Source organism: Hylobates moloch, unplaced genomic scaffold, assembly GCF_009828535.3.
Source record: "Hylobates moloch isolate HMO894 unplaced genomic scaffold, HMol_V3 SCAFFOLD_27, whole genome shotgun sequence".
Lineage (NCBI taxonomy): Eukaryota > Metazoa > Chordata > Mammalia > Primates > Hylobatidae > Hylobates > Hylobates moloch.
Window position 1 is genome coordinate 4,550,807 of NW_026652302.1, and position 17,861 is coordinate 4,568,667.

The 17,861-nt window shown below is 38.7% G+C and overlaps 1 protein-coding gene across 8 annotated transcripts in view; it reads right to left on the minus strand.

Moving 5' to 3' along the window:
• Positions 1–17,861, minus strand: part of LOC116463082 (utrophin) — a 565,754-nt gene that overhangs the window by 154,929 nt on the left and 392,964 nt on the right. For all 8 annotated transcript variants that reach the window (XM_032146039.2, XM_032146038.2, XM_032146037.2 and 5 more), the window contains one exon: positions 17,065–17,237. In XM_032146039.2, the coding sequence (XP_032001930.1) occupies positions 17,065–17,237 (173 nt within the window). The remainder of the gene's footprint in view (positions 1–17,064; positions 17,238–17,861) is intronic.

The following is a 17,861-nucleotide window of genomic DNA, read 5'->3' on the forward strand; positions in this document are numbered from 1 at the left end:
AGAGGCAGAGGTTGCAATGAGCTGAGATCATGCCACTGCACTCCAGCCCTGGCAACAGAGTGAGACTCTGTCTCAAAAAAAGAAAAAAAAAAGTTTAATCATGGCTATCCAAAAAGACTGAAAAATAATGTTCAAGATATTAACCTATGGTATTGAGCCACATATTATTACATTGTTCCAATGGCTGCACCATGGTCAAAGAAGGTAATACCTGTAAAACACTTAGGGTAGATCTAGCATATAAATATTCAATAAATATTAGCTGTTATTATGATCTTGGCAGACATTTTCTTTTTTAAAAATTATGATAAATTACAGCAAATGTTCCCTGCCATGACATTTTATGCTATAAAAACTTTAATGTCAACTTTAGCACAATAAAAGCATAATGTGAAATACAGAACCAATGCATATTAAATACTCCAAGTAGCATAAAGAGTATCAATCAGATGGCCTCATTCTCAAAACAAAACAAAACAAAAATGAAGGCCACCTGCAGTGAGAGAATTTGGGGACTAAAAAGGATCAAAATCTTTTAAAATAGGCATGGCAATATCAGAGCAGAACTGTAGGAGACTGAGACACAAAAAAAAAACCATTAGAAAGATCAACTTATCCAGGAGCTGGGTTTTTGAAAAAAAAAATAATAAGATAGACTTCTAGCAAGACTAATAAAGAAGAGAGAAGACTCAAATAAACACAATCAGAAATGACAAGAGGGATATCACCACTGACCCCACAAAAATACAACCATCAGGGAATATTATGAACACCTCTATGCACATAAACTAGAAAATCTAGAAGAAATGGATAAATTCCTAGACACATACATTCCCCCAGGACTGAACCAAGAAAAGACTGAATCCCTGAACAGCCCAATAATGAGCTCTGAAACTGAGTCAGTAATAAATAGCTTAGCACCCAAAAAAAGCCCAGGACCAGATGGATTCACAGCTGAATTCTACCAGTTGTACAAAGAAGAGTTGATACCATTCCTAATGAAACTGTTCCACAAAATTGAGGAGGAAGAACTCCTCCCTAACTCATTATATGAGGCCAGCATCATTCCTGATACCAAAACCTGCCAGAAACACAACAGCAACAACAAAAAACTTTAGGCTAATATCCTTTATGAACATCAATTCAAAAATCCTCAACAAAACACTGGCACACCAAATCCAGCAGCACATGAAAAAGCTAATCTACCACGATCAAGTAGGCTTTATCCCTAGGATGCAAGGTTGGTTCAACATACACAAATCAATAAATGTGATTCATTCATCACATAAACAGAACAAGACAAAAACCACATGATTATCTCAATATATGTAGAAAAGGCTTTCAACAAAATTCAACATCCTTAGGTTAAAAATTCTCAACAAACTAGATATTGAAGGAGCATACCTCTAAATACTAAGAACCATCTACAACAAACCCACAGCCAACATCATACTGAATGGGCAAAAGCTGGAAGCATTCCCCTTAAAAACTGGCACAAGACAAGGATGCCCTCTCTCACCACTCCTTCAACACAATATTGGAAGTCCTGGCCAGGGCAATCAGGAAAGAGAAAGAAATAAAGGGCTACCAAATAGAAAGAGGGGAAGTCAAACTATATCTGTTTGCAGGTGACAAGATTCTATATCCAGAAAACTTCACAGTCTCAGCCCAAAAGCTCCTTAAGCTAATAAACAACTTCAGCAGCATCTCAGGATAAAAAATCAATGTGCAAAAATCACTAGCATTCTTACATATCAACAACAGTCAAGCTGAGAGCCAAAGCAGGAACACAATCCCATTCACAACTGCCACAAAAAAAAATAAAATACTTACAAATATAGCTAACCAGGGAAGGGAAAGATCTCTACAAGGAGATCTATAAAACACCAATAGAAAAATATTCCATGCTCGTGGATAGGAGGGATCAATATCATTAAAATGACCATACTGCCCAAAGCAACTTACAAATTCAATGCTATTCCTATTAAACTACCAATAATGTTCTTCACAGAACTAGAGAAAACTATTTTAAAATTCATATGAAACCAAAAAAGAGCAAGATAGTCAAGGCAATCCTAAGCAAAAAGAATAAAGCTGGAGGCATCATAATACCTGACTTCAAACTATACTACAGGTCTATAGTAACCAAAACAGCATGGTACCAGTACAAAAATAGACACATAGACCAATGGAACAGAATAGAGAACTCAGAAATAAGGCTATATGCCTACAACTATATGATCTTTGACAAAGCTGACAAAAATAAGCAATGGGGAAACGATTCCCTATTCAATAAATGTTGCTGGGTAACTGGCTAGCCATATGCAAAACATTGAAAGTGGACCTCTTCCTTATACCATATAAAAAACTAAACTCAAAATGGATTAAATACTTAAATGTAAAACCCAAAACTATAAAAAAAAAAAACCCGAAAGAAAACTGAGGCAATAGTATTCTACACATAGGAATGGGCAAAAATTTCATGATGAAGACACCAAAAGCAACTGCAACAAAGGCAAAAATTTGATAAATGGGATCTAATTAAGCTAAAGAGCTTCTGCACAGCAAAAGAAACTATCAACAGAGTAAACATACAGAATGGGAAAAAATTGTTGCAAACTATGCATCTGACAAAGGTCTAATATTGAGCATCTATAAGGAATGTAAACAAATTTACAAGGAAAAAACAAACACCATAAAAAGTGGGCAAAGGATATGAACAGACACTTTGCAAAAGAAGATATATATATGCAGCCAACAAGCATATTAAAAAAAAATCAACATCACTGATCATTAGAGAAATGCAAATCAAAACCACAATGAGATACCATCTCACACCAGTCAGAATGTCTATTAGTAAAAAGTCATATTTAAATATAACAGATGCTGACAAGGTTGAGGAGAAAAAGGAACACTTTTACACTGTTGGTTGGAGTGTAAATTAGTTCATCTGTTGAGGAAGACAGTGTGGTGATTCCTCAAAGATCTAAAAACATAAATACCATTTGACCCAGCAATCCCATTACTGGGTATATACCCAAAGGAATATAAATCATTCTATTATAAAGACACATGCACATGTATGTTCATTGTAGTACTATGCACAATAGCAAAGACATGGAATCAACTTAAATGCCCATCAATGATAAGACTGGATTGAAAAAATGTGGTACATATACACCATGGAATACTATGCAGCCATGAAAAAGAATAAGACCATGTTCTTTGCAGGAACAAGGATGAAGCTGGAGGCCATTATCCTCAGCAAACTAATGCAGGAACAGAAAACCAAATACCACATGTCTTCACTTATAAGTGGGAGCTAAATGATGAGAACACATGGATACATAGAAGAGACCAATAAACACTGGAGCCTATCAGAGGATGGAAGATGGGAGGAGGGAGAGGATCAGTAAAAATAACTATAGGGTACTAGGCTTAATGCCTGAGTGATGAAATAATCTGTGCAACAAGCCCGCATGGCACTAGTTTACCTATATAACAAACCTGTACATGTACACTGAACTGAAAATAAAAGTTAAATAAAATGAACATGACATCTAAATAATAAATAATTTAAAAATAAAACAGACAAGGTGGTGAATATAATAGAAAATCATTGAAAATCACACCAATTGTAAGTAGAAAGTATCAAATTATAGCAGGATCAATGTTACCATTTTTCACTTTCTAGTGCAACACTAGGCAGAATCCAAGATTAAAGGCAAGGGATAGAGAGGGTGTGGACATTGGAATGTCAGAGACTGGGAAATAGAAGAAGTTAAAAGGGAAAGGAAATTCAAGGTCCTGACACTGCTGAAGTATCTTATGATGGGCTCCAAACTAAATAGAAGGGATTAATAGAGTCTGAAAAGAGGAAGGGTTTAAGCAACTGAAGATTAGAAGATGTGAAAATTCAGGAAAAAAAGGAATAAATGTTTAAAAGCTGGAGAATTTGAAAGTTGAAAATACTGGAGGATGTACATTTTAATATAATCAAGTTGGGGTCGGGTGCAGTGGCTGACACCTGTATCCTAGCACTTTGGGAGGCCGAGGAGGGTGGATCACTTGAGGCCAGGAGCTCGAGAGCAGCCCAGCCAATATGGCGAAACCTCGTCTCTACTAAAAATACAAAAATTAGCTGGGCATGGTGGCATGTGCCTGTATTTCCAGCTACATGGGAGGCTGAGGCATGAGCATCCTTGAACCTGGGAGATGGAGGTTGTAGTGAGCCAAGATTGCACCATTGGACTCCAGCCTGGGCAACAGAGCAAGACTCTGTTTCATAAATAAATAAATAATCAAGTTGAAATATTGTAGATCTAGCATATAAACTGAATAAAACTTTTTTTCCCCTAGATGGTGAATTGGAAGCATTGTTAGCACGCCTCTTCCACTTGGAAAGACAAAATAGTGTGTAAAGATTCATACTGTGAACTTATTTCCAAGAAGCAACACAGGAACTTAACAAGAAAACTGACAGACACCACAGACCCTTTGAAAGAAGCAGCAGGCTGCAGTGTATATTATGAGCCAGGCCAAAAATTGTAAGTCCCCAGAGTGTGAAAAAGGGAGAAACTGCCTACAGGATATACACACCCACTGGGGAACCTGGCAATCCAGGTCAGGGGAAAGGCCTTAACCCTACCCAGCTCCGGAGCTGATGTAGTGAGCAATGGGGAGTAGATGAGAAGGAACCACATTGGGATGTGCTGTGTGTGCACTCCCAGTCTCCAGAGGGATGAAGGGAAGTCATTCCTGATCCTATGTCACAGGAGACCTCGTGGAGGTCAGCCAATTAACTCAGGCACGGGTCGCAGGCTAAGAGAAGCTCCAAACTGAGATTCATGATATAAACTTGAGTGGGCATAGGAGATGGGTGCCCCTGCTTCATGGGCAGATGAGGATGGGCATGGCCTGAAAGCCCTGCAGTTTCCATCTCCACTGGGAAAGCTTATGATCTGGGGCAGTTTTGAGTTTGAGTGCAGACTAGCTGGAACTTTGCTAGCTGTTGCCGCTAGAGAATGCTGCAGATGGGAGACCTGCCTTGCCAAGTGCAGGGAAGCTAGGTGGGTCTTATTGCGCCAGCTACACCCCACTCCTCATTTGCACTCTTCTGTGCAGCAGAGGCAGCTGTGCCCCTCCTTGGAACCCTACCCCAGCAGCCAGCAAACTGTCCTCCAATCCCACTAGGGCTGCTGCTTGCATCTGCCTATAGAGAGCCAGAGCATGGACTTGCCTGATCCACCTCCCTCCTGGTTTTGCCCCTTCACTCCTCCTGGTAGCTGAACACATACACACAAAAAAAACCAGAAACTTTTGGGAGCTCTATGGCCCCTCCCATTGCTTGGGACACCAGAGTACCTCCCCTGGGTAACATAAGGCAAAGCATAAATCCCACCAGTACCACCACAGCCAGTGCCCTTTTCCAAGTGCCACCTCCTAGCTGGAGGCCAACTGACACAGTCCATGATAGCACCTGCAAGGAGAATAACACTGCACCAGGAAGGGGAAAACTTGTGTGACCTTGGCCATCACCATTACCTGCATCACCCTGGCTAACCAGGAGGACCTGAGTCTGCCCAGGGGACCCGTTCATTACTATCACACATGGCATGTGAGAAAGCCAACACACTAAGGCTATTTATAACCAAGGAATATCACAGAGTCTACATCACTCCTCTGTAACCCCACTCAGAGCTGGTGCTGGCACCCACTGCTGTGAGACTTCGGGACAGGTCACATCACTGGATCCCTTGCAGACATTCCCCCCGCACCAGCCTGGACTGTGGCAGTCCAAATTGGTTGCTAGACCGAGTGGAGCAGCAGCATTCACAGTAGTCTGGCCCTCAGGGATTCCCACTCCTGGGGGAAAGAGGGAGTGCTCCACATCAAGGGAGCAACCTGTGGGACAAAAGAATGACAAAAGAATGAAGACGGCAGGCCTTGAGTCCCAGACATTTCCACCTGCGGGAAGTTTCTTTCAACAGAGGCATGGGTGTAATGCTGGGCTCAGTGGAGAAAGTCTGCAGCTCTGCCCCAACAGTCAGGCAGCCCTGGTGCTCATGAAGGGTCTTGGAGGAGGGGACTTCTCTCCTTCACTCACCATTGCAGACACACCTGGGGCTGCTCCCACAGGAGCCTGGCGTGGGTGCACCTGTAGACAGCCATTCTAGAACAGTGGGGTGACTGCCTCCCCACAAGGGAAGTGCCTTCCAGGTTCAGGCTTACATGAGGGGTAGAATCACAGTCCCTCTCTATATGTAACATCAGCATTCCTACGGATGGAAAGAGGTGCCTGTGTCATCTGAATAGCCAGGAAACTGGGTCAGGAGAGTGACTGGGTAGTGGGGCTTTCTTGCTGGCCTGACAGGAGGGCTGAGGTAGCTTCCTCCCTTTTCCCTGAAAAGACCTCAGTTCATTTCCCTGAGAAATCCCCCAGCTGCCTCTGTCAAGGCTGGGACCTCTGTGCATCACTGGGTATTACATTACCCACCTGTTTGGTTTTTACTCATGGACACCTCCACTATTGGCCTGAAACCTGAACTGTTCAACCTAGGAAATGAAATACTGGATAAAATAAATAAGTGCACACCACCGGGGAATGAGATAACCTTCACGAGACCACTGCCATTCCAATGCCACAGGAGACAGTGAACCTACTCACATACCAAGCACATTACTACTACAATAAGTATCTGAGAAAGCCATCATACAGACTCTATAACCAAGGAACTCATACAGAGTCTTCACCCCCGAACGCATGCAGAGCTGAATTAGGTTACAATAAACCAGAATCATTAAAGTCACATCCTCAAGGAGAGAAAAATAAATTTAAAAGAACACATAGTGAAATCAAAAATAAATTCAAAAATAATTAGAATAAATAGTCTTCTGCAATGAGAAGGAGCCAGAAAAATAATCCCAGTAATATGACCAAACAGGGTTCTTTAACACCACCAAATGATCACACTAGCTCTCCAGCAATAAATCCTAATCAATATGAAATCTTTGGAAATACCAGATAAAGAATACAAAAAGGATGACTATTAAGTTACTCAAGGAGATACAAGAGAAAGGTGAAAAACAACATAAAGAAATTATAAAAACAATTCAGGATATGAATGAAAAATTTTCTAATGAGATAGATTTAAAAAAACACAACTTCTGGAAATGGAATACGTATTTAAGGAATTACAAAACGCAGTGGAAAGTTTTAATAGATTAGACTAAGTATAAGAAAGAATTTCAGAGCCTTGTCAAAATTCTGTCAAAAGCCTGTCAAAAGACAAGGCTTTCAAATTAACCCAATCAAACAAAATTAAAGAAAAAAGAATGAAAAGAAATGAACAAAGTTTTCAAGAAATATGGGATTATGTAAAAGGGCCAAATCTAAGAATCACTGGTGTTCCTGAGGGAGAAGAAAAACCAAGTAGTTTGGAAAACTTATTTGAGGAAATAACTGAGGAAAACTTCTCTAGCCTTGCTAGAGATTCAGACACCTAAATACAAGAAGCACAAAGCAGTCCTAGGAGATTCACTACAAAAAGGACATCAGCAAAGTGTATGGTCATCAGGCTATCTAATGTCAACATGCAAGAAACAGTTCTAGGAGCACTGAGACAAAAGCATCAAGTAACCTATAAAGAAAAACTTATCGAATGAACAGCAGACTTAGCAGACTGCTAAGTCAGACTCAGTGGAAACCTTACAAGCTAACAGGAATTTGGATCCTACCTGTAGCCTCTTCAAACAGAAAAAAACCATCAGTCAAGAATTTTGTATTCAGCAAAACTAAGTTTCATAAATGATGGAGAAATAAAGTATTTTCCAGACAGCCAAATGCCAAAGGAATTTGTCATATGTATATATATTTAGGATTATATCTTCTTGTTTGATTATTTCATTATTATATAATAACCTTGTCTTTTTTTGATTGTTTTTACTTTAAAGTCTGTTTTATCTAATGTTAGAATAGCTACTCCTCTTCACTTTTGGTTTTCAATTGCATATATTTTCACCCTCTTTACCTTGAGTCTATAAGTATCCTTATGTGTTAGGTGAGAAAGAGAAAATTTTCTCTAACTCATTCTATGAAGCCATTATCACTGTGATACCAACACCAGGAAACAATATAACAAAAAAAGTACAGACCAATATCCCTGATGAACATAGATGCAAAAATCCTCAACAAAATACTAGTAAACCAAATCCAACAGCACATCAATAAGATAACTCACCAAAACCAAGCAGGTTTCGTCCCAGGGATGCAGGAATGGTTCAACATATGCAAGTCAATACAAGACCAGCCACACAAGAAATGCTAAAAGGAGTTCTCAACCTTGAAACAAAAGGTGATTATGCCCCAGAACAGAACCTTCTGAAAGCATAAAACTCACAGGGTCTATAAAACAATAACACAATAAAGAAAACAAAGTGTCTAGGTGACAATCAACATGATAACTGAAACAGTGCCTCACATCTTAATAATAACATTGAACATAAATGGTCTAAATTTCCCACCTAAAAGACATAATGGCAGTAATGGCAGAATGGATAAAAACAAACCAAAGTGTCTCTTCAAGACACTCACCTAACACATAAGGATTCTTATAGACTCAAGGTAAAGTGGTGGAAGAAAATATGACATGCAAATGGCAACCAAAAGTGAACACTAGTAGCTATTCTTTTATCAGATAAAACAGACTTTAAAAGCAACAACAGTTAAAAAAAAGACAAAGAAGGTCATTATATAATGACAAAAGGATCAATCCAACAAGAAGATACTACAATCCTAAACATACATGCGTCTAGCTCTGGAGCTACCAAATTCATAAAACAATTACTACTAGGCCTAAGAAAAGAGAAAGACTGCAGCACATTAACAGTAGGGGACTTCAACACTATACTGACAGCACTAGACACATCATTGAGGCAGAAAGTCAACAAAGAAACACTGGACTTAAACTGCACTCTAGAACAAGTGCACTGAACTGCTTTTTACAGAACATTCTACTCAAGAACTGAAGAATATACAATCCTCTCATCAGCATATGGAACATTCTCCAAAATACATAAGGCCACAAAACAAGTCTCAATTAATTTTTAAAAATCAAAATTATATCAAGCATCTTCATAGACCAATGAAGCAGAATAGAGAACCTAGAAATACAGCCAAATACTTACAACCAACTGATTTTGACAAAGCACACAAAAACATAAATTGGAAAAAGGACATGCTATTCAATAAATGATGCTGGGAAAACCGGAAAGTCACATGTAGAAGAATGAAAGTGAATTCCTATTTCTCACTATATACAAAAATCAACTCAACATGGATTAAAGACTTAAATCTAAGACCTGAAACCATTAACAATTTTAGAAGAAATTCTAGGAAAAACTCTTTTGAAAATTGGCCTAGGCAAAGAATTTATGACTAAGACCCCAAAAGCAAATGCAAATGTAGCAAGAACAAAAATAAATAAATGGGACCTACTTAAACTAAAATGCTTCTGCACAGCAAAAGAAATAATCAACAGAGCAAAAAAACAACCCACAGAATGGGAGAAAATATTTGTAAACAATGCACCCAACAAAGAACTGATATCCAGAATCTACAAGGAACTCAAATTAGCAAGAACAAAAACAAATAATCCTACTAAAAAGTGGGCAAATGACATGATTAGACATTTCTCAAAAGAAGATATACAACTGGGCAACAAACATATGAAGAAACACTCAATATCACTAATCCTCAGGGAAACGCTGGTAAAACCACCTTACCCTGACCAGAATGGCCATTATTAAAAAGTCAAAAAATAATAGATGTCGATGAGGATGTGGTGAAATGGGAATGCTTATACACTGCTGAGAATGCAAATTAGTACAATCTCTAAGCATATTCCTCAAAGAACTAAAAGTACATCTACCATTTGATCTAGCAATACCACTGCTAGGTATCTACCAAAAGGAAAAGAAGTCATTATGTCAAAAAGATACTGGCACTCATATGTTTATCACAGCACAATCCACAATTGCAAAGATTTGGAACCAACCTAAGTGTCTATCAATCAATGAGTGAATAAGGAACATGTGGTATGTGTATACCATGAAATACCACTCAGCCACAGAAAAGAATAAAATAATGTCTTTTGCAGCAACTTGAATGGAGCTAGAGGCCATTATTCTAAGTAAAGTAACTCAGGAATGGAAAACCAAACACTATATGATCTCACTTATAAGTGGGAGATAAGCTATGGGTATGCAAAGGCATATAGAGTGATATAATGGATATATGAGACTTAGAGGTCGGGGAGGTTACCAGGGCAGTGAGAGATAAAAAAAAAACTACCAAATGGGTACAATGTACAGTACTCAAGTGATGGGTGCACTAAAATCTCAGACTTCACCGCTATACAATTCATCCTTGTAACTAAAATCACCTGTACCCTTAAAGCTATTGAAATTGTAAAACTTTTAAAAAATAAGTAAGTAAAAAATAAAAATGAACTGGATAAAACTATAAAGTTAGATAACAGTAGATAGATAGGTCCAGTATATAATAAGCTAATGAAGGAAGGCACCCCCCTGGATAGGACTCATAACTTTAATGTGAAGGAGAGCTATTTTACTGATGAGGTTGTAAACAATTCTTACTTGATTTGATACAACAGAGGGCTCTTCACTAACTAATAGGGGAAAACCAATTGCATTCGGATGCACATGGCCAGGTCGAATGTAATAAAATAAAATGTGTACTCTGGAAAACAGTCTGCCCTTGATCTCCTGGAGATTATCTCAGGGATGCCAAGATGACAGGAAATGTTAACTGAGTCCCAGTGTGACAAGATCTATGGGACTTAGAACAGGGATAAAGGCATTTACAGATAAAGTAAAAAGAAACTTGGAAATCAAAATATTAGAAGTTATGAATATGGATATTGGCACCAACAATAATAGCTGCGAAAAGGATGGAGAATAAAAGGTAAATGGGGCTGGGCATGGTGGCTCACGTCTGTAATCCCAGCACTTTGGGAGGCCAAGGTGAGTGGGTCACCTGAGGTCAGGAATTTGAGACCAGCCTGGCCAACATGATGAAACCTCGTCTCCACTAAAAATACAAAAATAAGCTGGGTGTGGTGGCAGCCACCTGTAATCCCAGCTACTCGGGAGGCTGAGGCAGGAGAATCACTTGAACCCAGGAGGTGGAGGATGCAGTGAGCCAAGTTCATGCCACTGCACTCCAGCCTGGGAGACAGAGCAAGACTCTGTCTCAAAAAAAAAAAAAAAAGTAAAGGGACACTTGAATTAATGAGGAATGTAGAAGCGTGTCCTATATACAGATCAGGAAGAAGCAGAAATAAGATGATGAAAGGTTAGGATAATGGATGCATTCACTTCTAAGGAGATGTTGTTGAGACATGGAGAAGCAGTGCTTAACGAGTCACAATGAGGCTGGCAATTGTCCCTCTTATCCCTGTGTGACAGGGCTCCCTTTTCAGCCAGTGTTTTCTGGCACCACATTTGATGTTTATGGCTGGTATTCAGGCTGTTTGGTGTCCATAGCAGTTGGTAAAGATTCAGAATATTCTCATTGGCTGCTAGGTGAGGAAAATGAGGAAATTAACCTCTATTGAAAAGATTTTCAAGCAAAGTAGGCAATTAAGGGGAAACCCAACATTTAGAGAGAAAAGTGATGGAAGAGTTTCGAGAAATATTTAAGACATAGGAGAATGTGTTCACAATAGAAGGCAGTATAAGGGGCAGATTGTGCATTAAAGGAATGAGAGGAAAGAACAGAGAAGTAGGGCTGAACAGTGTGCTCCACAGTGATCACTTTCAGTAGGCAATGAAGGAGTCAGGAGCCTGGGAGGTGGACTGCCTCTACAGATTTGTTATGAGAACACTCCTCCCACTCCTTGGGGAGGGATTTTCTCACTAAGCACACTCCGGTCTCTTCTCCACCCCTGAAACAGTCCCTGAAAAGGTAGAGTGACGAATCAGATCTGTAAATTCAGGGAGAATAATTGGGCATGCTTAGCTCAGCCCATACGGTCCACTTGACAACAGGCCATGAAGATACTGAGTTCTTTTCTACTCTTCCATGTATGGTTTCTCACTTGGGAAGCCACCTTGCCCAGTGACTGCTGGTGATTCTGCCTCATTCTGGAGTTTGGTTGACAGCCCCCCTCACCTTCACTCTAAGTTGCCACCTCCAACCTGGCCTCTATTAGTAATTAACATGGCATTTGAGTTCTCTATTGGCCACATGATGAATGCCCCTTGAGCGCCCTTTGTTTCATACTTGTTCAGAATCAAGCCAGCAAGGGGGGAAGCTGTTTTGGGAGACCTTCTCAGAAATCTCCAACATTACCGACCAAGAGAGAAAAATATAGGGTAGAGAGAATTCCTATGTCTTTTAAATTAGTGCCAAACAAAGAGGTAATCAATGAGAATAATAATAGCTAACAATTACTGAGCACATACCATGTGCCACTATTTTTGGCAAATGTAGAGGCTAAATTAAATAACAAACCATTTTATCTTTTATAAATATCCAAGTAATAACAAACATGTTATTTTAATTTTATCATTCATTTTTTAAAATATAAAGATAAAGAAGAGATCATTTATGTCTTTAGCTGAACATACCTAATCTAGTTAAAAATGGCTTGTATTCAAAAGTCAGGCAATAACAAATGCTGTCTAGCATGTGGAGAAAAAGGAACCCTTGTGAACTGTTGGTGGGAATGTAAGTTAATATAAACATTATGGAGAACAGTTTGGAGGTTCCTCAAGAAACTAAAAATAGGGCTACCATATGATCCAGCAATCCCACTGCTGGCTATAAACCCAAAAGAAAGGAAATCAGTATATCACAGAAATATCTGCACTCCCATGTTTGTGGCAGCACTGTTCACAATAGTCAAGATTTGGAAGCAACGTAAGTGTTCATCAACAGATAAATGGATAAAGAAAATGTATTTATACACAATGGAGTACTAGTCCACCATTCTGTCATTTGCAACAATGTGGATGGAAGGGGAGATCATTATGTTAAGTGAAATAAACCAGGCGCAGAAAGACAAACATTGACTATTCTCAGTTATTTTGAGGATCTAAAAATCAAAACAATTGAACTCATGGAGATAGAGTAGAAGGATGGCTACCAGAGGCTGGGAAGGGGAGTTGGTGGGGCAGGGGGGTGATGGGGAGGAAATGGTGATGATTAACAGGTATAAAAAATAGTTAGAAAGAATGAATAAGATCAGTATTTGATAGCAAAACAAAGGTGATTATGGTCAATAATAACTTAGTTGTACATTTTAAAATAACTAAAAAAGTATAATTGGATTGTTTGTAACACAAAAGATAAACGCTTGAGGGGATAGATACCACATTTTCCATGATGTGATTACTATGCATTGCATGCATGCCTGTACCAAAATATCTCATGTACTCCATAAATATATACACCTACTATATGCCCACAAACATTAAAAATAAAATTAAAAAACTTTTTTAAAAGCCATACCTAATCTCTGTAAAAGCACGGACAGGTTAATATAGATATAGATACAGCCGCCAGCCGTTATAAACTTGCAATACTATCAACTATAATAATATAGCAAATGCATTCTTCCCTCCTCTTCCCTTCACAGATGAGTTCCTTGAGATAATGAGACTGAGTAGACTCAGTTCTATTTCCACGTCCTCACCTCCCCTTCTGTCTCTTTAGTCCTCTGCAATCAGATTTCTCCCTCAACCGAAAAAAAAAAAAGGCCCTGGCAAAAGGCCACCAAAGCCCTTCTAATTGCTCCTGGACTCTGCAGGCCTGATCTTACTCCAGTTCTTCAAGCAGCGTGCACCATTACTTACGCACTAATTTTAGAAATCCCTCTTTCCTTGGCTCTTGACAACATTCCTGGATCTCGTCCCTCTTCAGAATAGGGACTTCTCAGTTTCCTTGCTGCTTCCCTCTCCTTCACCATTCCTTATGTATTAGAGTTTCTTGGACTTCTTTGCTTTGCCCTCTTCTAATGTTTCACCCTCTCTAATAACTAACTCACAATGGTTACCTGCCACCTGTCTCTGGACACCCCCTCCCATCTGTCTATTTCACCTACTGCTCTCTTTTGAAGAGCAGATCTCCATCTAATGGCTTTGGCTATCTTCTCCTGGATGTCTCACCAGTGCCTTAACAACGTGAACTAATTATCTACTCAATCTCTCTTCACTTTCCTAGATGCCAAAAGTGTCTCTTACCAGGTCTCCCCTCTTCAGAACAGGCTCATCCAAGGCATCCTCCATAGTTGTGTGAGGGATTCTTCCAAAGCCCAAATCTAATCATGTCTCCCAATTCCATCCACAGTGGAAGGGAGCTTGGTTACATGTAAGTGTGCATGACTTGTCTCTTACCCCTCTGTCTTTTTGCTAACCATAGTCTTTTCCCCACAACACCAGCAGCAAACTGTATTCTCAGCCAGACTTAATGTATTGATTTTCATATAAACACAGTGTTATTTCAAGCCCCTAACTTAGTTACCCTTCCCTAGTCATCACCTAGACTATCTGGGGAATAACTATATATGTTTCAAGGCTCAGCTAAGGAATGACCTCTTTTATGAAGCCTTCTTTGATCATCTGCAGTGAGAGCAACCACTCTCTGCTTTGGGCCCTACCTTAATCTGAACAGATTTGTGAACCTCTAGGGGTAGGGACTATATCTTATTAATAGCAATGCCTCAAGCACAGAAATAAGTTTTTATTACATGCTTGAATAAGTGCTTGAATCTCTTGAGGTGACTAATCAAAGTAAAAGTTATTTTAATTCATTATCACATTAATTTATTATCACATTTTACTGGAATGTCTGATCTACCTAAATGCAAAAGTCCACTGGCACAAGCATATTCTCCCATCTTCTAAAAATAATGTTAACTTACTTATTACATAATATTCCAACTGTAGTTTATAAGTTCTTTCTCTCCAGGTTAAAAAAAAAAAAGTGTCATGATAGGCTTAGGCAATAATTCCCAAGAAAGACCAAACATTTTTTGTCTGTAACTTTTTACTTAGAATGATCTGTTTATGATATAGGTCTTCATTAAATTATTCTTCCTAAATAAGTCATTCTCTAACCTCTGAAAATCCCAGCACCATGTATACCATCTTCACTAGGGCCAGCTCTGGAATTCTTAGGTTGTTGGCATAGATGACTTTGTTGGATGCTCAGTGAATGCTTTCCACTATTAACATTTTAAATATTTGTATTCATATTTATGAGGAATGGAAAGTTGCAACCTGATGGGATCTAGGCAGTGGAAAATTCAAGTCTTAAACAAGTATAATCCCTCACTACATAGTACTCCCTAATTTTCTTCTCTTATTAAGAAAAAGTGGCCAGGCGCAGTGGCTCACGCTTGTAATTCCAGCACTTTGGGAGGCCGAGGCGGGCAGATCACGAGGTCAGGAGATCGAGACCACGGTGAAACCCCGTCTCTACTAAAAATACAAAAAAAAAATTAGCCGGGCATGGTGGTGGGCGCCTGTAGTCCCAGCTACTCAGAGAGGCTGAGGCAGGAGAATGGCATGAACCCAGGAGACGGAGATTGCAGTGAGCTGAGATCGCGCCACTGCACTCCAGCCTGGGTGACAGAGCGAGACTCTGTCTCAAAAAAAAAAAAAAAGAAAAAAGAAAAAGTAGTTGGCCAATGCTGACCTAGTATATTTTCCAATGGGAACTTTACACAGAGCATCCATGTCCATGCTACATTGCTCCCTTCCTCATATGTAAGAGGAACTACAAATTCCACTCTCTGAGCTCCAGAAGAATAAAAACCTTTGAAAACATCTTAGAAAAAAAATTTTAATTCATTCATGATAAGTAATCATTGAAGATTCTGTTCTCCACTAAATCTTGAAACCAGCTGAGGCAGATCCACTGAGCCTCTTTATGTATAAAAATATTTAACTAGATGCTTTCTTAGGCAGGATTTACATAGATTAGGGAACTATCAAATCATTCCATTCAATCTTCATAGCAATCATGAGTGTTAAATATTTCTATTTTGATTTTGTAAATAAAATAATCTAAGGATCAAACAGGCTGAGTAGTTTGTTCAAGATCAGAGAGTAAATAGTAAAGTCTGAGTCAAATTCAAGACCATTTGGTTTAATGGCTGTACACATGGTACACGGCAGAAAACAAAACAAAACAAAAACTGATCTAGGACTTCCTGCCAATGTTCTGCTTTCAGATTTTTGCCCAATAACATATTTTTCAGCCAGTATTCACTAAATTTATATATAATTAGGATCTGTCCACTATCTATCAAATATGATCTTAAAATATTCTTGACCCCAATAACGCTAATCATACTGTCTCTCTGGATAATTTTCAAGGTATTTTCCTAGTCAGAATTCTGGTCCTAAGGTTCATCCTTCTTTAATTTTACTCTCTCCAAATGCAGACATGAATCATCAATTTTCCATTTTAGTTTCCATAAGAGATATTTAATTTCTATAAATACATTTTGAATGAGGCATACAAACAGGATGATTAAGCAAAACATGTTCACTGCCAAGAGTCAAACAGATCTAGATTCAAATTCTGGCTTGGCACTTCTTAGCCCCAAAACTTGGCAAGTTTCTTATATTCATTAAACCTCTGTTTCCTCATAGAAGAACTAATGTTACCACCCACCTTACTAGGATTTTTTGATTATGGACTAAAGTAACATTTGTAAAGATCCTAACAAGTACTTAGTCAAGGTAAACACTCAGTAATTAGCAGATGTTGCTAACAGTATTGTTACTAGTATTGTTAGGCTTAAAATATATGAACATTTGTGAATAGTCTAGAACAGTTGGCAGAGAGTATTGGACACAAATAGAGCTTGAACTATATAACTCAAGGAAACAGGCTTTGCATTAAAATCTTAAACTATTTCTGATGAAGTAGCACTGGTGGTAAGGCTGCGCTTTCTCTTTCTGATATACAAAAATCACAAGTATCTACCCCTTCCACCCCATTATTTTTATTTTGATATTGACTATTCTGACCTGATGCTAGCAGATTTTGCTTTTAAGTCATTCCATCTTTGGTTCATATCATCCAGTCGATGTTGAAGCATAGTAGCCTCTTCAGAATTTCCCAAAGCTTTTACCATCTTCTGCCTGTTTCCGTCAATGCTTTTAAATATGTCATTGTGGGCATCAATTTCTGCCTGGATGTCCTAAACAGAAAAAAGCAAATAGATAATGCAAATGTTAGGAATCAGTATATCTTTATATTCACAGATGAGTTGCTCTCAAGCAAAATAGTTCATTTCACCTTAAATTATAAGAAATTCAAGTGCTTCCAAAATTCTTATTATTCTGAAAATTATAGTCTTTAAATCTTCAATACCTCCAGCTTTGTTCTTTTTGCTTAGGATTGTCTTGGCCATACAGGCTCTTTTTTGGTTCCATAAGAAATTTAAAGTCATTTTCTCTAGTTTTGTGAAGAAAGTCAATGGTAGATTGATGGGAATAGCACTGAATCTATCAATTACTCTGGGCAGCAAAAGAAACTATCATCAGAGTGAACAGGCAACCTACAGAATGGGAGAAAACTTCTGCAATCTATCCATCTGACAAAGGGCTAATATCCAGAATCTACGAGGAACTTAAATTTACAAGAAAAAAAGCAAACAACCCCATCAAAAAGTGGGCAAAGGATTCGAAGAGACACTTCTCAAAAGAAGACATTTATGTGGCCAACAAACATATGAAAAAAAGCTCATCAGCACTGGTCATTAGAGAAATGCAAATCAAAACCACAGTGAGGGCCGGGCACGGTGGCTCACGCTTGTAATCCC